General features: G+C 35.0%; 1 protein-coding gene across 2 annotated transcripts in view; it reads right to left on the bottom strand.

Moving 5' to 3' along the window:
* The window catches only part of PLOD2 (procollagen-lysine,2-oxoglutarate 5-dioxygenase 2), a 116,946-nt gene that overhangs the window by 22,000 nt on the left and 69,402 nt on the right, over positions 1-25,544 (bottom strand). For both annotated transcript variants that reach the window (XM_025290398.3, XM_025290400.3), the window contains exons 4-8: positions 24,279-24,442; positions 20,337-20,449; positions 17,183-17,246; positions 15,863-15,960; positions 2,154-2,255 (exon numbers count right to left, since the gene is read on the bottom strand). In XM_025290398.3, the coding sequence (XP_025146183.1) occupies positions 2,154-2,255; positions 15,863-15,960; positions 17,183-17,246; positions 20,337-20,449; positions 24,279-24,442 (541 nt within the window). The remainder of the gene's footprint in view (positions 1-2,153; positions 2,256-15,862; positions 15,961-17,182; positions 17,247-20,336; positions 20,450-24,278; positions 24,443-25,544) is intronic.

Here is a 25,544-nt window from a genome sequence, read left to right as displayed (position 1 = left end):
TGTCATCTGATAACCTAATATTTGTGCGGATTGAAGTACAACTCAAACACGGTTGTATATATCAATTCATTGTATACATTCATTCAGTTACTCACATATTTATTACTAAGTCCATAAACAAAGACAAACAACTAAATAAAAATAATTCTACATTCTAGGAGTTCTCAATTTAATAGGGGAAATGAGTAAAAACTGGATGACAACTCTCCCTTATCAAATGAAGTGATGTGTGTCATTTAAATTATATAATAACCTTAGAAGTCATTTATTATTCCAAATTTATAATATGAGGAAAAGGAGATTTAGAGCAACTCAGAACACATTAATTAGTAGGTAAAGAGTTAGGCTTCACCATGCTACATCTCCACTATCAGTCTAGGTTCATTTTATACACTAATGATAACAACAGTACACCAATGACGATAACAGTTAAGTATTGCTCAAGGCTTAGCATCTCATATATATAATTTATCATATAAAATATCACTATATACATAAACATATATGTGTAATTTCTTTAAGCCTCCTACCAATCCTCTGAGACAACCATTTATAAAGAAACTTGCCCATGGCTGACATCTTAGAATATGCTAGCCCTAGACTGTAACTACCCATATAATTTTAATTTTATACACATAATTACTACATAAATAAAATACATAAGAAATTTATTTTTATAATAAAATGGCTTTCCTTTCTAGCAGTCTGTAAGACAAAAATGGCTTGAGAATCAAGTTACTCCTATGTGCAAAAAAAATAAAGATAAAAAATTATAATATAAATATTTTTCTGTCTTGGCATCAGAAAGTTTATGTTAACAGGAAACCAAACAGATAAAAAATTTTAACTCTCCCTCCGGAAGACAGTACTCTTTTGAAAAAAGGATCAGAATGAATTTTTAAACATCTTCATGATGCAGCTTCATTCAGAAATATTCTGGCTTTCTTTCCAGATAGGAAACATTCAGCTTGTTATTTCAGAGACTGGCCAAAAAAATCTTAGTTTCAAGTAAAAGAGGGCTCTATTCAGAAGCTCCTAAATATGAACAAATTACTCTTTATCCTCCCTTTCAGACAGTGATAAAAACAGAAACTACTTAATTCAGGACATTTAGTACTTTACAGTGAGATTATTTTGAATTTGCATGGGTCCAGAAGTCACCAGAACTATATTAAGGGGAATTTTATTTGTGTCTACACTTATCTGGCATGCTGTAGATATTCAACAAAACTATGGTAAGTAAAGGAAATAATCAGTCTTAATGACAAAATTATCCTTAGAACCCATTGTTCATACACATAATAGTCTTCCAAATTATAAGAGCCAATTTTTGAAAGAAAAATATTACCACAGGATATCCTAAAACTGCTCTGGTTGGTGTCAGAAGAAAGATGCATAAAACATTTTATACATAAATAATAATTACTTCCAATTGCATGTTTATCTTCAAAGTATAAATGGTAAACTATAGCTATAATTCTATATGAAATATATGTAAAAGTAGCACTATTCTTGGCATATAATATATATGTGGCATCTAGGCAAAATTGCACAGTGGTCAAAATTATAGGGTCTGGAACCAGATTGCCTAAATTCAAATTGCACTTCCAATATAAAAAAAAAAAAAAAAATTGCATGCCTTAAGTAAGTTACTCAATGTGGAGGTACCTCAGTTTTCTCATCTGTAAACCTCAGTCAAACCTATGGGATTTGTAAAATTAATATGAGTTACTATATATAAAATACTAAAACAGTCTTTATTTATTATTATTTTTAAATCAGCAAATTTGAAAATCAAGCTAATCAACTAATTTTGACAGATAAGATTAGTCAATACAAATACTGAAGCATTATAACCATTATTTTCCTCAATCCTTTGACCAAGTTAAAGACTAAAAACAAGAATTCCCACTCATAGCAAGCTAGTAAATATTAACATCCAAGCCCCTTTTACTAGGGTCAATTATTATCTGGTTTTTCTAGAAATACACATATCTAGCAATTTTCTGTCATCATGCTTTAGATTTATAAATCTATTATCTACCAAATTATCAATACTATAAAATAATGTGTTGTTTTTATTTTACAAACCATTGCATTTCATGAAACTATACTTTTATTACTACATTTCACCCAGAGCCAATTCCACTCACATCTACTGCAGACAAGTCAATTGTATCCACTTCACAAAAAGTGCAGCCATTATGTTGTGTCCATGCATTAGGTATATAGTTTCCAAAATAATTCAGGAGGATCTGGAAAAGAAGGAAAACTGCACTATTAACAAAATTTACCACAGTTTTAATTGAACTAATGAAGCTTATTAACCAAAACAAAACAAATAAAAGCAGTTATGTGAACAGTAATTTAGTAATAATATAAATATGCTTAAAGGCTCAGTCTAGACATGTACAGTGAATGGGTAAGTGCCAGCGTGACTTCTTACCACCATCACCACACAAAACAAATATTGTATATACTTTATCACCAAAAGGCACTAAACTCTTCTGAGAAACTATGGTACTCACTATAACCCAGGCTTCTGGGCAGTGATTCTGGAATACTGACTTGAGGAAAAGAAAGCCTGTAGATTAAAATAGATCTAGAATAAGTTCTAATTAGAGCCACCCCACAAACCCTATCAATAATAAACTAGAGTGGGGAGGGGAGGTAGAACAAGATGGCAGAGTAGGGAGATCTTGGGCTCACCTCTCCCCACACATACACCAAAATTACAACTACATAGAGAGAACCATCTCTGAGAATGACCATAAGACTAACAGAAAATATCTTCTATAACTGAAGATAAAAAGAAAAAGCAACAATGAGACAGGTAGGAGGAACAGAGATGCAGTTTAGTCAGAACCCATGCCCACAGTGGAGCAATCCACAAGCAGGAGGGGCATCACAGCCCTAGGGGTCTTCTCCAAAGGGCCAAGGGCCCAAGTCCAACCTTGGGCTCCCCATCTTAGAAGACTGCACCAGGAGGATGGGCCACAATAATATCTGGCTTTAAAACCAGAGGGGCTTACATGTGAGAGAGCCAGAAGCCTGTAGGAAACTGAGACTGCTCTTAAAGGGTGAAGGCACAGATTCACTCTTTCCAAATCCCAGTGCAGAGGCAGCAGTTAGAAAAGTGCCTGGGTCACACAAGAAGGAAATTTATTTATTAATTTTAGGGCATGTACCTGAGGGGCACGATCTCTTGAAACTTTCTCTGAGTATAAATGAGCTGGCAGATTGTGGCCAGGCCTTACAGCTGGCTGTACTGGGAACAAGCCCCATACACTAGTGCACCCAAAGCAATTGCAACTCAGTGATAACAGGAGTAGCACACAGCCCACGCAGAGGACACTTCTGGAGTACCTGGCTCTGGTGACCAGGAGGGGCCACACTACTGAACCCCACAGGAAACCTTCTATACAAAGTCACTCTTTAAAGACCAGGAGATAATAGCTGATCTACCTAATACATAGAAACAGAAAATTACTTTATATGAGGAGACAAAGAAATAATGTTACAAATAAAAGAACAAGACACAACCTCAGAAAAAGAATTAAATGGAATGGAGCTAAGTTAGAAACTAGAGGGAATCACAGGCAGATTAGATGATGCAGAGGAAAGGATCAGCAATATGGAAGACAGGCTAATAGGAAATCACCCCATCAAAACAGCAAAACGAAAAAAGAATTTTTAAAAATGAGGATAGTTTAAGGAGCCTCTGGGGTACAACAGGCATTCTAACATTTCCATTATAGAGTTCCCAGAAGGAAAAGAAAGGGACAGAGATATTTCGAGAGATAATGGATGTAAATTCCCCTAAACTGGTGAAGGAAACACACTCAAGTCTAGGAATCCCAGAGAATTCAAATAAAGTCAATCCAAAGGGACCCTACAGAAATACACTACCATCAAAAAGTCAGAAGTTAAAGAAAAAGAGAGTATTAAGGGCAGCAAGGAAAGTTATGACCAACCTAGATAGCATATTGAAAAGCAGAGACATTACTTTGCCATCAAAGGTCCGTCTAGACAAGGCTATGGTTTTTCCAGTGGTCATGTATGGATGTTGAGTGTTGGACTGTGAAGAAAGCTGAGCACCAAAGAATTGATGCTTTTGAACTGTGGTGTTGGAGAAGACTCTTGAGAGTCCCTTGGACTTCAAGGAGATCCAACCAGTCCATTCTAAAGGAGATAAGTCCTTGGTGTTCATTGGAAGGAATGATGCTAAAGCTGAAACTCCAATACTTTGGCCACCTCATGCGAAGAGTTGACTCATTGGAAAAGACTCTGATGCTGGGAGGGATTGGGGGCAGGAGGAGAAGGGGACGACAGAGGATGAGATGGCTAGATGGGATCACCAACTCAACGGACATGAGTTTGAGTGAACTCCAGGAGTTGGTGATGGACAGGGAGGCCTGGCATGCTGCAATTCATGGGGTTGCAAAGAGTCAGACACAACTGAGTGACTGAACTGAACTGAAATGAAGGGCAGCAAAAAACAAAACAACAACAACAAAAAAAACTTGTCACATACAAAATAAACCCTGTAAGATTATCAGCTGATATTTCAGCAGAAAACTTGTAGGCAAGGGAATGGCATGACATATTCAAAGTACTGAAAGGAAAAACACAACCAAGAACCTCTATCTGGTGAAGTTAACATTCAGTATTGAAGAAGAGATAAAGAATTTACCAGACTAGCAAAAGGTAATGGAGTCCATCACCACTAAGCCAACCTTATAAGAAATGTTAAAGGGTCTTCCTCAAACAGAAAAGACAAGAACATAACCAGAACTATGAAAATTATAAAAGAGAAAAATACCACCAGTAAAGCCAAATATTTAGTAAAGGTAATGGATCAGCCAACTATACAGCTAGTATGAAGGTTAAAATACAAAACCAGTAAAATCTAATATTATCTACAATAAATATTTAACAATGTACAAAATAAAAAAAGTAAAATAAAACACCAAAAACATAAAATGTGGCAGAGGGGAGTAAAAATGTAGTGTTTTTAGAATACAGCCAAACTAAAGCAATGGTCAACTTAAAATATATTGATATTTACTATATAAGAACTTCATGGTAACCATGAATCAAAAACATATAATAGATACACAAAAGATAAAGAGGAAGTAACACAAACATAACTCAGTAACCAAATCATAAGGGACTAAGAGAAAAAAGGAACAGAGAAGAATACCAAAAATAACCAGAAAACAACTAACAACATTTTAATAAGTACATGTCTGTTAATAATTACTTTAAATATAAATGGACTAAATGTTCAAATCCAGAAAATAGGGTGGCTGAATGGATTAAAAAGGAAAACAAGCTCCATATACATGCTTCCATCAAAGGACTCACTCAACATTTAAAATCACACAAAAAGTGAGGGGATAAAAAAGGGTATTCTCAAACATATAAAGAAGACTTAATACCTATTCTTCTCAAACTATTTCAAAATACTGAAGGGGAAGGATGGAACCCTTTCAAACTCGTTCTAATGGCCAGCATTACCCTGATATCAAAATCAAAGACACTATGAAAACAGAGAAAATAATAATTATCCCTGATAAACCTGGATACAAAAATCTTCAACAGAATATTAGCAAACTAATTCAGTAACACATTAAAAGGATTATAAATCATGATCCAGTAGGATTTACTCTAGGGACACAAGAATAGTTCAATTTATTCAAATCACTCAATATGAAACACCACATTAACAAAATAAAGGATAAAGATCATATAATCAGATGCATAAAAACTTTGGACAAAATTCAATACCCATTTTACAACAAAAACTCTCAACAAAGTGGTTACAAAGGAAACATACCTCAACCTAAAGGCCATATATGACAAACCCACAGTTCATGTCATATTCAGTGGTGAAAAGCTGAAAGCATTTCCTCTAAACTAGGAAGAAAACAAGGATCCCACTCTTCCCGATTTTATTCAACATAGTGATTCATGGGGTCACAGAGTCGGACACGATTGAGCGACTGATCTGATCTGATCTGATATAGAAAACTTTAAATACTCCACACAAAAAACTATTAGGTCTACCAAACGAATTGAGTAAAGTTACAAGATACAAACAAAACACAGAAATCTACTGCATTTCTATACATTAATAATAATTGACCAGAAATTAAAAAAAAAAACACAATTTCATTTACAATTGCATAGAGAAGAATAAATTTCCTAGGAATAAATTTAATCAAGGAAGTAAAAGATTTGTACTCTGGAAACTATAAAACATTGGGGAAATAAACTGAGGAAGACACAATTAAATGAAGAGATAAACTGTGCTCACAGACTAGAAGAATTAATACTGTGAAAATGTCCACACTACTCAGAGCCATCTCCAGATTCAATGTAATTCCTATCAAAATACCCATAGCATTTTTCACACAACTAGAATAATCCTAAAATTTATATGAAACAACAAAAGAGGTCAAATAGCCAAAGCAATCTTGAGAAAGAAGAACAAAACTTGAAGTATTGTACTCCCCGGTTTCACACTTTACCCTAAAGAACAGTAATCAAAACAATATAGTATTGACATGAAAACAGACACATAGATAAAATGAATAGAATAGACAGACCAGAAATAAACCCACACTTATATGGTTAATGATCTATGACATAGAAGGCAAGGATATACAATGAGAACAGACAGCCTCTTTAATAAACGGTGCTGGGAAAACTGGACAGCTACATTCAAAAGAACCAAAATGGACTATTTTCTCATACCATATATTATACAAGAAACTCAAAACAGATGAAGGAATTAAATCTAAGACCTGAAACCATAAACTTGAAGAAGAAAACATAGGTAGTATGCTTTTTAACACTGATGTTAGCAGTGGTCTTTTGGTTATGCCTCCTCAGGCAAGGAAAACAAAAGCAAAACAAACAAATGGGACTAAATCAAACTTAAAGTTTTTGCACATATAACAACTTCTGCACATGAAAATACTATCAACAAAACAAAAAGGCTACCCACTGAATGGGAGCAGATATTTGCAAATGTCCAAAACAGGGGTTAATATTCAAAATATACAAAGAACTCATATAATTCAATATCAAAAGAAGAAAAAAAAAAAAGAAACAACAACTCAATGAAAATACAGGCAGGGGATCTGAATAGATATTTCACCAAAGAAGACATACAAGTGGCCATCAGACACAGGAAAAAATGCAAAAATGCTCAACAAAATTAATCATCAGGTAAATGCAACCAAAACCACAATGAGATACCTGTTAAAATAGCTATGATCAAAAAAAAAAAAAAAATTAAGTAACAAGTGTTGGCAAGGATGTAGAAAAGCGAGAACCCTTATATAATGCTGATGAGAATGCAAATTGATGCAGCCACTATGGAAAACAGGATGGAGGTCCCTCAAAAAATGAAATACAGAACTAACATATGATGCACATATTCCATGTCTATATATTTTTTCCAAGAAAACAAAAACACTGATTCAAAAAGATATATGCACACCTATGTTCAATGAAGAATTATTTATAATAGCTAGGATATGGAAGCAACCCAAGTGTCCATCATTATATGAATGTATAAAGAAATTGATATATATATATATACACACACACACATATATATATAATGTAATATTACTCAGCCATAAAAGGAATGAAATCTTGCCATTTGCAACAACATGGATAAACCAAGAGGATTTGATTCCAAGTGAAATAAATCAAACAATGAAAGGTAAATGCCATATGATTTCATATATATATGGAATCTAAAAACAAATGAATAAACATAACTAATCAGAAACAATCATAGATACAAGAACAAACAGGTGGTTGCCAGAGGGGATGAGAGTGGTGGGATGAGAAAATTAGATGAGGGAGATAAATAAGTACAAATTTCCAGTTACAAAATAAATGAGATGTGCATGATGAACAGTGTGAAGAATATAGCAAATAATAATGTAGTACCTTTTATGGTGATATAATGATGATTAGATTTATTATAGTGATCATTTTGTAAAGTACAGAAATATCGAATCACTATGTTGTACACCAGGAACTAACATAGTATTTTAGGAAATTATAATACTTCAAAAAGAAACAAGCAAGCAAACAATCTCATAGAAAAAGAAATCAGATATATGGTTACCACAGGCAAGAGGTGGACGAGCTGAACTTGGATAGTGATCAAAAGGTACAAATTTCAGGTATAAGTACTACAGATGTAATAAACATAATAAATACGATTAACACTGCTCTAAGTTATACAGGAAAGTTGTTAAGAAACAAATCCTGAGTTCTCATTACAAGAAAATTTGTTTTTCTTTTTCTTTTATTTTGTACTTAGATGATAGGTATTTACTAAACTTACACAGTGCTATATGTCAATTGTAAAACTGGAAGGAATAAAAAAAAATAAAGTATGACACTGTTTCCCAACCTGCCCCTTTCATATATCTCAGAGCATCTCCTTTGTTACTTATCCCCCTTTCTCCTTAATCATCTGTTGGCATTCATCTTATCTGTAAAATCTCAATCCTTGTTTATGTTTTGGATTTAGAAGAAAGTGAAGGAAGATGGGTGGAAGAGAGAGGTAAACACATTGAAAGATGGCTCTGAGCCCTCAAAAAAATATCTTGAACGTCCCCAGCATGTAAACATTTTAAGAAAAATTCTGCTCTCCTTACTTTAAAGAAATTACTATACATTCTAACCTTCAATGTTAACCCCTAGAATGGTAGGAACAGCTGAAGTTTTTAATTTTTTTATTATTTCTTGTCATAAACTATAATTATCTCATCTCAACACAGTGAAGCTAAAACAAATTAGCTTTGGCTGTAATTTTATATTACTGATAAAAGGAAGCACCTAAAATCCTCATTATGTTTACATAATCAATAATTTTTCATTGAAAAGATGAGATGAACTAAAATAAAGAAATGTTCATATGTTAAATATGATAGTCAAAAATGCACAGAAGTACCAACTAAATTTTTCTAACTTCCTAAGATCATGGCATCTGGTCCCATCACTTCATGGCAAATAGATGGGGAAACAGTGGTTGACTTTATTTTTCTGGGCTCAAAAATCACTGCAGATGGTGACTGCAGCCATGAAATAAAAGACACTTGCTCCTTGGAAGGAAAGTTATGGCCAACCTAGAAAGCATATTAAAAAGCAGAGACATTACTTTGCCAACAAAGGTCCATCTAGTCAAGGCTATGGTTTTTCCAGTGGTCATGTATGGATGTGAGAGTTGGTCTATAAAGAAAGCTGAGCACCAAAGAATTGATGCTTTTGAACTGTGGTGTTGGAGAAGACTCTTGAGAGTCCCTTGGACTGCAAGGAGATCCAACCAGTTCATCCTAAAGGAGATCAGTCCTGGGTGTTCACTGGAAGGACTGATGTTGAAGCTGAAACTCCAATACTTTGGCCACTTGATGCGAAGAGCTGACTCATTGGAAAAGACCCTAATGCTGGGAAAGATTGAGGGCAGGAGGAGAAGGGGACGACAGAGGATGAGATGGCTGTATGGCATCACCGACTTGATGGACATGAGTTTGGGTGGACTCCAGGAGTCAGTGATGGACAGGGAGGCCTGGTGTGCTGAGGTTCATGGGGTCGCAAAGAGTAGGACACAACTAAGCAACTGAACTGAACAGAAGACCTTAAAAGAAATCTTATGGTATAGAATCGATAAAGAAATTAGTTCAGTACTATTTTATCTGATTCCTCTCAAATATTTGGTATTACATTCAAATATTTCTATTGTACTAAAACTGAAGCAAAGGCTATTGAAACAAGTACAGTATAATTACAAAGAGAAAACCTTTGTGTTTTGTAGATATTATAGACAGTCACATTATTCTGTATAGCACAATCATAAGACATGGAAAAGTAACTCATTCACATCCCTCTTGTACTACATGAAAAGTCAGGAAACAAATTAAGGCAGAAAATATGCAGTTATGATATTCATTAATGACATTTCAAGAATCAATATGATGATTTGAATATGTTTCTATAACAAAAACAAAAATCTGACTATTGTCAAACTATAAGTGCAAATGTTAATTATTCATGTCCTATATAACATTATGATTTTGAATTAAAAATAGAGATTCATGTTTAAATGGGTTCTCTATTAAGCATTATTTCTAAAAGGAATTTTTAAAAAGCCGGTGAGAAATACACAGTTTTGTTTTAAATATCCTGGGAAATAATTTTTTTAAAAGAAAAAAAAAATCCCCCCCATGGTTGGACATATCTAAAATTTCCACCTATATATAAAGACTGGCACCTTCCTCATCTCAGAAATCTCATAAGAAATTAAATATTTATTTCATGAATTATTGATTAGTCTGTTAGGACCCCTAGGTGAATATGAAAATGATCAATATATTTTTTAAAAGATTAGAGCATAAAAGACATTATATTTAGTTTTCAGAATTAAAACTTTATAACTTTTTTACTTTTTACGTCTATTTGGTTTTCAGAGATCAGTAAGACTGGAAATCTCTCTCTTTCTGGATCTCTCATCACACAGGCAGAGGTTACCCATCACCCTTACCCTCTGTTTACATCTGTTTTCTTCATCAAAAATCGCAGACATTTGTGCTGGCAGCTTTGGAAAGTGCAGAGAACTGTTTTTGTAGTTAGGCTGTTCCAGGAAGTCCCCGGCTACTAGGTGGTAGTGCTTTCTTAATCCTGTTTTCACAATATCGAAACATTTCCAAGGGTGATGTCATGTCACTGGCAGAGAAACTTTTCCAACTGAATCTTTTCTTTTTTCTTTCATTTTTTTTCAAGTCACCCAAGTATTCAAGGTCACAGTGACCCAAGCATTGAGGTTTATATGCACAAAATTAGAGTCCCTATTTTTATTGCGGATCCAATTCATTTCTGAAATGACTTGTTTTCATGCAAATTAGATGATCTGCTTTTCTTATGTTTAACTTCTGTTTGTATAAAAAATACTACCAATTTCATAATGATTTACCTTAAGAAGTACATTATCTGATATTTAAAAGAAATAAGTTAGGAATTAAGATAAGCATCTTACAATGTGTTACTAACAGTAAATAAGTTTCAAGAATAAAAAGCAAAACTTCAAACCAGAAGTCATGGTTTCTATCTAAAAACTGATTTACATTAGAGTATACCTAGACAAGTATGAAGACAATTATGTAGAATAAATAAAAAACATATTTCAAATAAAATGTTAATTTAAAAGCAACAAAGTTGTTTATACATCATTATAAAAACAAATGAAAAATATGAATGCTTAAAGGTACATATCGCAAGGACATAAAGACTGAAAGTAACTATGAATGAAAACAAAATGAGATGTAGTGGGATTATAAGTGATTTTTAAAATTATTTATAATTTAAAAGTTAAACAGCATGAGATTTCAAGAAAGTAAGAAATAAACTCATCTTTACATACTTTGGTCTATAAACACATTATCAACAATTTACCATTTATACATTACGCACATTTTTAAATAAAAATGGTTTAAATATTAACATTCATGAGGTTATGGCTCAAAACCACTGACATTATAATCATTCCTTACTAAATAAAATAATAAATAAAGCTAACTTACAAAATATATAAAAATCCTTTCATCTTTTATGATGGTTAAATAAAAATGGTATATCTAAAAAGTAATCTGCTTTTTTTTCCTTCATTATCCTGGGTAAAATATGATATTTTTTAACATATTACTAAATAAAGTATTGGCATTAGTTTGAATGCCAATTGGCATTAGTTTGAAGGCACTGCTTTGAATGCTCATTTATATAGTCCTTTCTCAAATTTTGTATTATACCAAATATAAATTTACAATAAAAAATTCCTTCATTTTTGCTGCCAAATAGAATTATAAAGTCATGTCACAGAAAATATAATGGGATCATCATACTGCTTGAAATACCAGAAACAGAGAGCCCAAACTAAAAATGTTGCTCGGAAGACTTAAAATTTTGTAGTACATACAGAACTTTCTAAATGACTAAGGACTAAGAGCTAGTTTTCTTATGAGAAGTCTTTTAGTCACTTTGTAAAACTATCAGCATTACCCTGGAAATCTGGAAAAAACTGGTGAATACAATGAAATCACTGAATATCAGGCCTCACTCAAAATAGCCAAATTTTTGGGACCAACCACTCTTAAAGATATTTAAGTTTGATTCAAGTATTACATTACCAAGGAGAAATAGCACACTATTTAGTTATAGATGTCTGGCTATAAAAGTCCATTTATCTGTCTAGGAACAGTTACAGGGACCCACACATATTGCATGAATATTTTGCCTTGCCAGAAAAAAATCCATTTCACTATTCCCAAAAATAATGCTAAGTCACTGGACTATTTATAGACCTTGACATTCAGTTACAATTTGTTAAAAGACAAATATATGCTGCACATGTGCTGAAGCCTGGCAAAACAAAAAGTGAACAGGATAGATACGATTTCTATAATTCCTAGGCTACAGACCCAGTAAGACACAAAAATATAAAACAGGTCAATCCTGTCCCTGTACAGTGTGTGGTATTGTGTTCTGTGATAGACAAAGTTCCAGATATTATACAGGCATGTAGGAAACTTGAGGAGTAAAGACTAAGCTGACACCTAAAATATGAATGGCTCAGCAAGTAAAGAATCCACCTGCAATGCAGGAGACACAGGAGACATGGGTTCGATCCCTGGGTCAGGATGATCCCCTGGAAGAAGGCATGGGAACCCACTCTAGTATTCTTGCCTGGAGAGTCCCATGGACAGAGAAGCCTGGCAGGCTTCTGTCCAAAGGGTCACAAAAGAGTCAGACATGACTGACTAAGCACACACAAAAGATGAATAGCACTTAATAGATGGGTACAGCAGATAGGAATTAGGGTCAGAGGATTTCACAATGAGTGATGTGCATGTACAGAAGACTTGCAGACAGAGGAAACATGAAACGTTTCCAAAGTTTAAATTAACTCCGTATGGCAGGAGTTGAGGGAGAGAATGAGAGGAGAAATGATGTATAGATATTATAGTATCAGGAGTCGGGGAGAAGATGGGATGGTACACTGGAGACCCCTAAACCAGAAGCAAACTTCAAAGGAAAAAGAAAAAACTTTACAAAACAAGTTGAGAATGTGGAATTTCATAGCTAAGACTACAGAGGGCAGCACACAGGTTGAGTAATGTGACTGGGTTTTTGCTTCTGCAGAATACTCTAGGTCCAAGCTGCTGGCAGATGACTGTTACTGGTGGGAGGTTGCAGGTGGCCTGAACTAAAAAGTTGCTCTTGACTCTAAGAAAATTAGTCAAACCACCATGCACAGAGTTAGAAGGTATAGCTCTTGGATTGGATGGTTGGTTAGTTGCTTAGTCATGTCCAACTCTTGCGACCCCATGGACTGTAGCCTGCCAGGCTCCTCTGTCCATGGGATTTCCCAGGCAAGAATACTGGAATGGGTTGCCATTTACTTCTCCAGGGGGACTGGAAGAGAGAGGCAACTACAGCCAAAACAAAGACCAGGTTGTGGCTAATTAACTGGGTGGAAGAAGGAAAGAACTGAAGGTCTTGAGCTCCATGCCTTGACACACAGATAAATCTAACAATTGGGCATTCAAACCCAGAGCTCAGGAAAGATAGAAGCTACAGCAAGGATTTGAAAATAATCAGCACTAGGAGATTTGCTCACTTGGGAATGAAGCAGACTACCTAAGAATACAGAGAAAAGAATGTCTCCGACAGATACCTACAGAATACTTAACTAAAAGAATATAGGAAGAGGACCATTGGATCCCTGAATTTCACTACACAAAGTGTTAAATTTTAAAAATGTATATTAAGGGACTTTCACTGGTGGTCCAGTGTTTAAGAATCTGCCTGCCAATGCATGGGACACAGGTTCAATCCCTGGTCCGGGAAGATCTCACATGCCACTGAGCAACTAAACCTGTGTGCCACAAATACTGAGCCTGGGCTCTAGAGCCTGAGAGCCACAACTACTGAGCCTCTGCACTGCAATTACTAAAGCCCACGTGCCTAGAGTCTGTGCTCTGCAACAAGAAAAGCCACTGCAATGAGAAGCTCTAGCACCACAGCTAGAGAGCAGCCCTCACTCGCCACAAGTAGAGAAAGTGCGTGCACAGCAATGAAAACCCAGCACAGCCAAAAATAAGAAAATAAATAATATAAGAAAGATAAAGAGAGAAACTAAAGAAGAATGAGGATTGGCCAGAAAGTTATTAGACAAACCAGCAGAGTATGATGGAAGCAAAGGGAAGTATTTCAAATTGAACTAAATGGGATGAACATCATCAAATGTTATCTTTGGATGAAAGATAAATGAGAGCTCCTTCGTGTCTACTCCTTAACAAGGATATCACAACACTTTGGCAGGAGCCGTTCCTGGGTGGTGGGAAGAGCAACAGTCTCTAAAGAGTGTGGCTGGGAGGGGAAGGAAAATGTCCTACGTTGCTGGGAAGCAATGTAGACTGAGAAGGATGTTACAGTTTGTGTTGGCTGGGTTCATGGGATGAGAGCGACTTGACGTCTTTAAAATGTTGATGAGAAGGAGAGACTAGAGCTGGGAAAACTGTTATCAGACAGAAAAAGGAGTCCACAGCCAAGGTTCTGTAGGAGGGCTGGAATGTGCTGAAAAGCAAGGTGGAAAGTAACTAGAGAAGGGTAATCTACTTTCTCCATTTTTATGGTGGAAAAGCTGCCAATGTGGGCTTTTCCTTGACTGTCTTCCCATGCATATAGCTTTTACTGGAATTCAAGCTTCTCACTCCTCTGAAATAGCAGACCTCATCTCCCATCTCTCTTCCCACAATGCAAATTTATCTAATAATCTCTTTTCTATGTACTTATGGGTAATCCAGGCATCATCTTGGTATCCCAGAACATTGTTTTAAGCACGATATCACTAACCATATATGTGTATGTTTGTGTGTATATGTGTGTGTATATAGATGTATGTGTATGTATATATGTATATGTGTATATATATAATAAATATATGTAGGTATATACAAAACAATTTATATTTCCATTTTAACTGGATACCAGAAATACAAACTCATTACAGATTTTTCAGTCAGTAACACTTTCAGCACAATTATATATATTTGAAAAGCATATAAAATTTCATTAGAAAAATTATGTCTTTCAACTATAATCCATCATAAATTCAATAGGAACCTTTCTGGATACACAGTTACACCCCAGTGTTAACAGAGCTGTTAACTTTGACAATAGTGACTCAAGTGAAACAAATGAACCCTTATAAACTTCAACATTTATTCAGAAAGGATACTCTGTATTGAGGGAATGTGGTTCACTCTCAAGTAAGCTGTTACATTCAACACTAAACTGAAATGTGTTACAAATAGAATAGAAAGCTATCAATCTCCCGAGGAAAAAATCATCAGTTTGATTAATCTGAATGAAATCAGATAATATAGTATGTAAAGGAATGAAACTAGTAGATTGTTGGCACCAAAATACGTTGTGGCAACCTCTGCTGTACAGCAAGGTGACTCAGTTAAACATGAATAGACATTATTTTTTTTAATATTCTTTCCATTATGATTTATCACAGGGTATTGAATATCCCTGTCTATACAGTAGAACCTTGTTATTTATCAAGCCTCTTAAAGATATTACAGGAGGAAGAGGGGGAGGAAAAGGTAGGAGAGAAGGAAATAGGGGGAGGGGAGGAAGGAAGAGAAGGAGGGAGAGGGGAAGAAGCGGGAAAAGAGGAAGGAGGGGAAGTCATTCTATCAATATATACTTCTCTGTAATCTATCCTCAAGAAATAAAGAAACAGAGAAAGGTCTCCACTGTGACTCACCTTGGTAGGTCCATTTCCATTAATCATCACTGGTAATGTTTCATAAAATACATTTTTAGCTCTGGCTTTGCCATTTTCAAATTTCAAAACAACTTCATCTGGATTTTAAAAAAAGACAGATTTTAGTCATTTGAAATGTGTATGTATGTGTTCATATACACATATACACGTACACATCTATCTATACATTTTAGTTTGTTATAAAATTTCTCAGGCATGCTATTCCATGTGCCACACTTTTAGAAACTTTGCCTGCTTCAAGTCAGCAGACATCCAAAATGAAGGACAACACTGACACAGATGCAGATTCTAAGCTCCTAACCTTCTCCAACCTGGTGCTGGCAAACTGAGCTGCTAAGACACAGAGAGGTCTTGGTTGAAAGAAAGCATCTTCACAATAGTGTCTCTGTCTTTTGAAAGTGATGTAATCCCAAATGAATTAAATTATTGTCTCAATTTATTCATCTGTAAAATGGGATTCTTGCCTGCTTTTCTAGGCTATTATGAAGATAACAATATATGTCTAGCAAGTAGAAAACTGCCAGGCATAAGCTAGGTTTCTACAACTGGCATCATTGATAGTACTTCCAGTTCTTGAAAATCAGGCCTAATGCTAATTCCAGGAATACACAAGTCAGCACAAGGAGCTGAAACAAGGAGAGAAACATTTTTTGTTTTCAAGCTCCTTTCCTCATATTTCCAGAGCACTCTGAACTAAATGCCTTCCACTCTAAGAATCTTTTAATTTATGAACTGCCTTAAAGAAGTATATTGAATTGCAATATATTTTTAATTTGTGAGGTATTAATGCATTAATGTATCAATGTATTTTTTAATGTATCAATTAATTAAATTTAATGTATTCATGTATTTTTATCTAAATACATGTCTACAAGGAAAACATATGCACACACACATACAACACGCTCCACAGTACATGTCTTATTACCAGTTACCTTTAACCTAGATTAAAATAATTTAATACTGCTGAGTAACTCACAATATTAAAAGCTGATACTGAAAACTGTAATAACAAAATGTAATTAATTTAAAACTATATCTAGAGTCCCCAATGGTAAATCACTAAAGTTTAAGTTACCTAAGGGCAGAAGTTTATCTTTCTGTACTATTCGTAGGAAATTATTTTAACTGAATGTATTTATATCAAGCTCAGCTTAACTCCAATATTTTGCTTAATAGTTGCAATACCTACATGTCAACCTTAGTCATAGCTCCAAAATGAATATAAAAAAGGATAAACAGTTGACAACACTGGTGTTCATTTGCACACATGAGTAACCCACTATTTAGGAAGCATACCTACAGCTCCATTTAAGGTCTGGAAAATTTTACATTTGTGATCCAATGTGATGTTAATAGCTTCCTAAAAATAAGAATGGAAAAAAAATATTTAAAATGACAAAAGAAACAGCAAACAACACTCATGTTGATATAGTTTGCTCTTTGGGGGAATATGAAGATCCAAAACACAAATTAGTCCAATAAACTTCTTCAGAAAGATCCATGTAATGTGTTATATCAAGCTATTGAGGTTGGGTATTATTATTATGCAGTATCATCTGCCTGACTGCTAAAACAGGTTTATAAGAAGAGAAGCAAAAGGCAAAGGAGAAAGGGAAAGATATATCCAACTGAATGCAGAGTTCCAGAGAATAGCAAGGAGAGATAAGAAAGTGTTCTTAAGTAAATAATGCAAAGAAATAAGAAAACAATTGAACAGGAAAGACTAGAGATCTCTTCAAGAAAACTGGAAATACTAAGGCAACAGTTTATGCAAAGATGGGCACAATAAAGGATAGAAATGGTGAGGACCTAATCGAAGCAGAAGATATTAAGAAGTAGCGAGAATACACAGAAGAACTACACAAAAAAGGTCTTAATGACGATAAAAATGATAGTGTGGTCACTCACCTAGAGCCAGACATCCTGGAAAGTGAAGTCAAGTAGGCCTTAGGAAGCATTACTATGAACAAAGCTAGTGCAGATGGTGGAATCCCAGTTGAGCTATTTAAAATCCTAAAGGATGATTCTGTTAATGTGCTGCACTCAATATGCCTGCAAATCTAGAAAACTCAGCGGTGACCACAGGACTAGAAAAGGTCAGTTTTCATTCCAATTCTAAAAACAGCCAATGCCAAAGAATGTTCAAACTACTGGACAATTGTGCTCATTTCACATGCTAGCTCATTTCACATGATCAAAATCCTTCAAGCTAGTATTCGTTATGTGAACCGAGAACTTCCAGATGTACAAGCTGGATTTAGAAAAGGCAGAGGAACCAGAAATCAAATTGCCAACATCTGTTAGATCAAAGAAAAAGCAAAGAGATTCCAGAAAAACATTTACTTCTGCTTCATTGACTACACTAAAGTCTTTGACTGTTTGGATCACAACAAACTGTGGAATATTCTTAAAGAGATGGAATACAAGACCACCTTACCTGTCTCCCAAGAAACCTGTATGCAGGTTAAAAAGCAACAGTTAGAACCAGACATGGACAACAGACTGGTTCCAAACTGGGAAAGGAGGTCATCAAGGCTGTATACTATCACCCTGCTTTTTTAACTTATATGCAGAGCACATCATGTAAAATATCTGGTTAGATGAATCACAAGCTGGAATCAAGACTGTGGGGAGAAATATCAACAACCTCAGCTATGCAGATGATACCAATCTAATGGCAGAAAGTGAAGAGGAACTAAAGAGCTTCTTGATGGTGAAAGAAGAAAGAGAAAAGGCTGGCTTAAATCTTAACATTTAAAAAACTAAGATCTTGGCATCCAGTCCCATCAATTCATGGCAAATAGATGGGGAAAAATTGGAAACAGTGGCAGATTTTATTTTCTTTGGCTCCAAAATCACTACAGATGGTGATTGCAACCATGAAATTAAGACACTTGCTCCCTGGAAGACAACCTAATCATAAACATTAATCTACTTTACAACCTTATTCTCAATGGACCAATTTTTCAGCTACATTGCTCTGAAATAATATTCCTAGAATTGTCTTTGCACACTATTACAGATGGAATGTTTGTTTTCTCTGAAAATTCATATGTTCAAGCCCCAAACTTCACTCTCTATCTCTTATCTCTCTCTCCACCATGTGGAATGCAGCAAGAAAGTGGCTGACATCTACGAGGCAGGAAGAGAATTCTCCCCAGAATCCAACTATTCTGGCACCCTGATATCAGACTTCTAGCCTCCAGAACTCTGCGAAAACAATTTCTGTTATTTAAGCCACCCAGTCTATGATATTTTGTCATGGCAAACCAAGCAGACTAAGACACATGCTAACCACATTAAATCTTATGCCTATAGAAAACATAAATAGTATTTACACAACTAAAAATACTCCAGACCCAGCAGTGAGATTTCAGAGGAAGCATCCTAAAGCAAAAACAATTAAATAACACTCAGAGCACTTTCACTGTGGAATTACACTCAGAAAGACAGGCATCAAGCTGCAAGGGCTAGCACTCATGCCAAGAGTAGGTTTCTCCTCTCGAATGAGAGATCAAGTCCTCAGGCTGGTTGTGCCAGTCACATAAGAGACAGTAAAACAAACAAACAAACAAAAATTAAGAATAAAGTTTCTTAAGAAGTATCTAATGAAAATATTTAGATAGTATTTATCAAAAATACAAAAGCAGACACAGTGCAAACTCACTCTAAACTATACTTAAAAAAAACAAAACAAAACTTGTTTCCTAATGACAGTACCCTGAAACACACAACTGAATAAATTTTAGAACTGTGTTGATTATACAAAATAAACTTATGAAACATTAACTTATATTAGGTAATTATACTGAAAATAGTATCTATCAAATTAAAGAACTTTGTTTTTAGTTTTCTCCAAAGTTCCATTTAAATCAATCTCAGGAATATTGTCCTTAGGGTTTAAGGCAAGGTGCTCTTGTTCCCAACATTCTTCCTCTTAATAAGAGAATTCAGATCTTAGTAGAACACATGTGCTTGAAATAAAGAACAAAACTCCTCTGCATTTTGTGATATGGTGTGTATGTGGTTTAGTCGCTAAGTCATGTCTGACACTGGCGACCCCATGGCCTGTAGCTCACTAGGCTCCTCTGTCCATGGGATTTCCCAGGCAAGAATATTTGAGTGGGTTGCCATTTCCTTCTCCAGGGACCTTCCTGACTCAGGGATCTAACCTCAGCTTCCTGCATTGCAGGCAGATTCTTTACTGAGTGAGCCACCAGGGAACCCTTTCCATATTATATGTAGCCAAATAAATATGTTCTGATCAAATAAAATTATAAGAAAGCATTTTGTTAGACTTCCAGATAGGCTCCTTAGAGTTGACACAACTGAGATGGCCCCATATTTATTATTCTGCCTGTAAAATTGCCCAGAATATGGATGCAATGACTGGAGTGCCAGTAGCCACTTGAACCCAGACATTACATTGAAAGTGAGAGCTATTACCTACCCTCTTCAGTGGATCAATGTAAATTTTAGTGTAAAATAACTGATCATCATCATTATCCTGGAGATTCCACTGTTGAACTATACGGTTGATAGAAGGAGCATAACCAATAAATCCTGCAATAGAAAAGAGAATGAAGAGAGGATTTAGAATTCAAAGAGCAAAACTCATGTCTGTGTTAATTTCATAGACCAGTTGCATAGATTTGTGAAGCTATTAGTCCTAATCCATAGTTTAGAATTTCACAGCTCACCATGAGAGAAGTATGAGTTATTGAGTGTCCTTTGTTTCATATATAAATTCAAACAGAAAAAAGTTTTTACTATCAAGTGCAAATAAAAGACTCTCTTTGAATAAACACATTCCCCAAATTAATTTTTTAATTCATTTATTTTTAATTAAAGGACAACTGTTTTACAATATTGTATTGGTTTCTGCCATACATCAACATGAATCAGCCATAGGTATACATATGTCTCCTCCCTCTTGAACTTCCCTCCCACCTCCCACTCCATCCAACCCCTCTAGATTGACACAGAGCCATGGTTTGAGTTCCCTGAGTCATACAGCAAATTCTCACCAACTATCTATTTTACATATGGTAGTGTATATGTTTCCATGCTACTACAACCCATCCATTCAACTCATCTCACCAAATTAATTGATACAAGAGAGGGAACTAATGTTTTCGAACACATGTCAGGGAAAAAAAGAGTTACTAGGAAAAAATCAGAATCGGAAGAATTTCCTTTCTTCTGAAATACTGTTCTCAGATCCTGTGTAAAAGATTCACTGTTTCTGGGGGAAAAAAAAAAATACTACAGTGGTTTTAATGTCAGTGCCAGAGATGCTAACACAATCAAAAGAATGTTGGATTTGTCACTGACTGCAAACATCCCAAAGAAATTTTATATCTAGGACATTTTGGGAATTTTTCCTTCACTGAGCTAGTCATTACTATGTCTGCTAAACCATTTTCTGGCTAGGTTTTGTCATGGTCTGGAAAAAGGAAGTCTAAAATTGGGTTTTTTACCTTGGCCTTAGAGCACAAGCATTCAATATGCCAACAACAGTTGTCTATAAAAGACAAAGACAACAGGATCATTTTTCCCTGTGTTTGAGTCTTCCTCTGAATTTCAGAAATGCAGCCAAACTGCTATGTTTCATTGATATGCAATACTTTTTAACAAGGAGCAATTTTACTCCTGAGAACTGAAAAGAAACCCAACTTATTATCCTCAAAATTAAAATGTCCTCATGGTAATAAAAAAATTAAAAGAAATAGGCAGGAATATTATTGTTAACTAGAGAAAACAAGACAAAATGAAAACATGACTAAATCAATCACTGGTGGCTCAATTTTTTCCTCATTTTTGCCAAATTATAAAAATCCTAAAACACTGAAAAATATATATTTTTTAACTCTTAAAACCAATCTTCTGTGATAAAAAAGACATGTCTAAGCAGCAACATATGACATTTTCCAATGGTTTATATTATTGTTTTTCAAAAATTATGTTTCCTTATCTTTTTTATAAATTACAAATGTCCTTTAAAATGAGAAGGAATTACATTTATTTTCATAGCATGTGATATGTAGTTTATGGTTTACATTTTTCTATTAAACTGCCATACTATTTCAGAAGACTAAAGTTTCTAATATTCCACCATTTTCCTCTTAAGGAAACATGTTTACTCTGCATGATTATTTTAACTAAGTGAGGTACACACAAAAAAAGATCATGTCTCTTAAATAATTCTCTATATCATTCATAAATTTACATAAACTTTTATTGAACATACTTAAGATTTTCAAGCATTTCTTTAATTATTCTGACTACAGAAAGAATAAGGATGATGTTCTGATACCCTGTCTGATCACTTTTGGGTTTCCTGGTGGCTCAGACTGTAAAGAATTTGCCTGCAATGCAGGATACCTGGGTTCGATCCCTGAGTCAGGAAGACCTCCTGGAGCCGGTAATGGAAACCCACTCCAGTATTCTTGCCTGGAGAATCCTATGGACAGAGAGGCCTGTGGGCTGCCATCTATGAGGTTGTACAGAGTCTGGCACGACTGAAGTGACTTAGCAGCAGGAGCAGCAGAACATGACTGAGACACTAACACTTTCATTTTTCACGATCACTTTCTCACTTATAAATACAGTCTCCTTAATTAAACTTGCTCACAAAGACACTCGCTAGTTTTGCTGCTTCCAAAGTACTATGCCTCTGTTTGAAATTTAGATTTTTGAGTAAATATTTCACTATCTAGATTTTACATATGTTTCACTAAGCATGTCATGTTTAGAAAAACTAATAAATACAAAGTAAAACTCGTCCTAGAATTCCATAGCTAAGTGGCTTTTAATCTATCTAGGATTTAGGGTAAAAGATAAGCCATGTGTCACTGAGGGTCTGACAGTTGGGAGCAGATGGAGCTCTCATTCTCACTTAAAATTGCCCAGACAGAGAAGTCAAGAGCAGGCAGCCATTTTACTATAAATCTAAGAGGACAATGTGACCAATATGAGAAACCCTCCTAGGTTCGGACTTGAATGTTGAAGCAAAACCCAAAGATGGTAGATAAATTAGGAGAAAAAGAAAATGGTCAGGAGATCCCAAAACCATGAACGAAAAATGTATTGAAGAGAAAAAAAGGGAGCTGAAACTTGGCAGTACACACTAAGATTTAAGGTTTCAGAAGAGCAAATTTATATGAGATGACGGAGTTCCAAAGAATCACCATGGAAATGGGTTTCTAAAAAAAAATGCAGGTGAATAGAGCTGTAACTAAGTTACTTGTCAAATTCATATACAAAAGTAACTGACTGAAGTCTAGAACCCAGATCTGCTATCTCAAACAGCACTTATTTGAACTAGCCTGAATACAATCGGTTATTTCATGTAATTCACAATAAAATCTGTCTTTCCAGTGTGGCTTGCAATTTCCACCCAACATTGTTTCTCTGACAAGTTACCTGTCCTATATCCACGTTTTCTGGCCATATTTTTATATTAATCTCAGTCTAAAGAAATAAAATAATATCTAAAGTCAAACTTCATTTTATTTTTCAATGGGAGGGAGAAACTTGATCATTTATGTCTTAATTCATAGTGGTATAGCTAAGGCAATACTTTAAGTTCACCTAGGTACTCAATGTTGAATCTTTTTGACTAGGGATTTCAAGACAAATCATTTACTCCGATACATTTAAAATAAGAAAATAAAAGTGAAAGAAAGCCAAAGTCACTCAGTCGTGTCTGACTCTTTGCAACCCCGTGGACTGTAGCCCACCAGGCTCCTCTGTCCATGGAATACTCCAGGCAAGAATACTAAAGTGGGTTGCCATGCCCTTCTCCAGGGGATCTTCCTGAACCAAGGATCAAACCTGGATCTCCTGCATTGGCAAGCAGATTCTCTACCATCTGAGCCACCAGGCCGTTTGTTTAAAATATAGATAAAGTTAACGCCTATTTGTTAAAGCTACTCAAGTGTAGCTTGCACTTTTTCCTAAGTAAGGGAATTTACTAAGCCTATCAACCTACAGCCAGCAAATTCTTGATGAAATTATAGTCAGAAGACCAGAATCCCTATAGTTTTTCCTTTAATAACTGAATGCCTATTGGAGAAGTCACTTAAATTAGGGAAACACGGTTTTCTCACTTATAATGTAGAAATAATAACATTTACACATATATAACATTTACGCTAGTAATAACACATTACTAGTGTTTTTAGGAGAATGATATGATATAACAGATGAGAAAATGTTTTGTCAACTATAAAACACACTGTGAATTTAAACAGATATAATTTTTCCATAGTAATAAGAAGGTAATGGTTATTTAAAACATGTCTATAGTTACATATTTTTTAAAAAGGTGGTTTCATCAATATTTTAATCCATGACTCGCATTAAACTTTTCTTCCAGTATCTTACTCACCTCCTGAATTCAGGTAGCGTTTCCCAATGTGCACAGTGGGATACTTGTCTGCTAGTCTTTTATCTGGCCACAGAATTCCATCAGCTGCAAAGACCACTTTGTGGTTTGACTTTTGAAACTTTTTTAGAACTTCTTCTGGACCACCAGCAAATATAACATTAAAGCTGTTTGATGAGAGGGGGGGAAAAAGAAGTCTTAAATACAGTTGTCAAAATTTAGAGATATAAACCAAGAGATGATTTTTCTCTAATAAAAATCAGAATTTAGAATCCAAAATCAGATTAATTCCAACTATTTGCAGAGTAAACCAAACAACTCTCCCTCAACTTAAATTATATGGATTGTATTATTAGTATTTATGTTACACTGGTAATAAAGTCCAAATAAAAGACAGTTTTTTTAGTATTAGTCTTAATTTTTTCAATAATCATGTACTCTCCAAAATCAAAATTCCAAAAGTGTTGAAAAGTTAAAAATCAGTAACTTGTTGTATAACATAGTAGAAGTGCTATTACTGACAGAGGCTGCCATTGTAACTGCCTAACGTTTCTTTCTAATTTGTACTCATCTATAATAATTTCTGCAGATTTCATTACCTTTGACAAAATGTTTCCACCTACTAAATGTCATCAATATAAATAAATTTAAATTTGAATCACTATTTAGCCTGAAATCCTAAACTAAATGCATACACACATGTGTATCTTTTTAAAGCTCAATATATTTAAAAATGTTAAAAATTAAATTTATAGTTTCATTGATTTTTCTGAAGATTGTATTACCCACAGTTCATCCATAGAATCACAATGACTTATAATATGAAATGTGACACACACTACCTGTTTCCTCTCTGCAATAAGTTCTCTATTCTTGCTATAACCACAAATTCTTCTGCATCTTTCTTTAACAAAACCAATGATTTCCAAAGATGATAATTTCATGACTTGCCATCCCAGGTGGCAAACAAGAAGAGTACACAAACGTTCTTTAATTCAGCATCCTGATGCTGATGCTTTCTAATAGCCTATAGTCCAAATGCACTTCTGTGATACCTGAAGTGGTGCAGAGGCAGGAAGGGGGTACCAGCAAGGAAGGACTGGGGACGTTGCTGGTTTTATTTTTGGCCACACCATGGTACATGCAGGATCTTAGTTCCCCCACCAGGAAGCAAACCCATGCCCACTGCAGTGGAAGTGCAGAGTCTTAACCACTGGACCACCAAAGAATCCCTTGCTATGATATTTGAACTGGGAAGTAAGGAGGCTG

This window comes from Bubalus bubalis, chromosome 1 (assembly GCF_019923935.1).
Source record: "Bubalus bubalis isolate 160015118507 breed Murrah chromosome 1, NDDB_SH_1, whole genome shotgun sequence".
Taxonomy (NCBI): Eukaryota; Metazoa; Chordata; class Mammalia; order Artiodactyla; family Bovidae; genus Bubalus; species Bubalus bubalis.
This window is presented reverse-complemented; position numbering and strand designations above follow the sequence as displayed.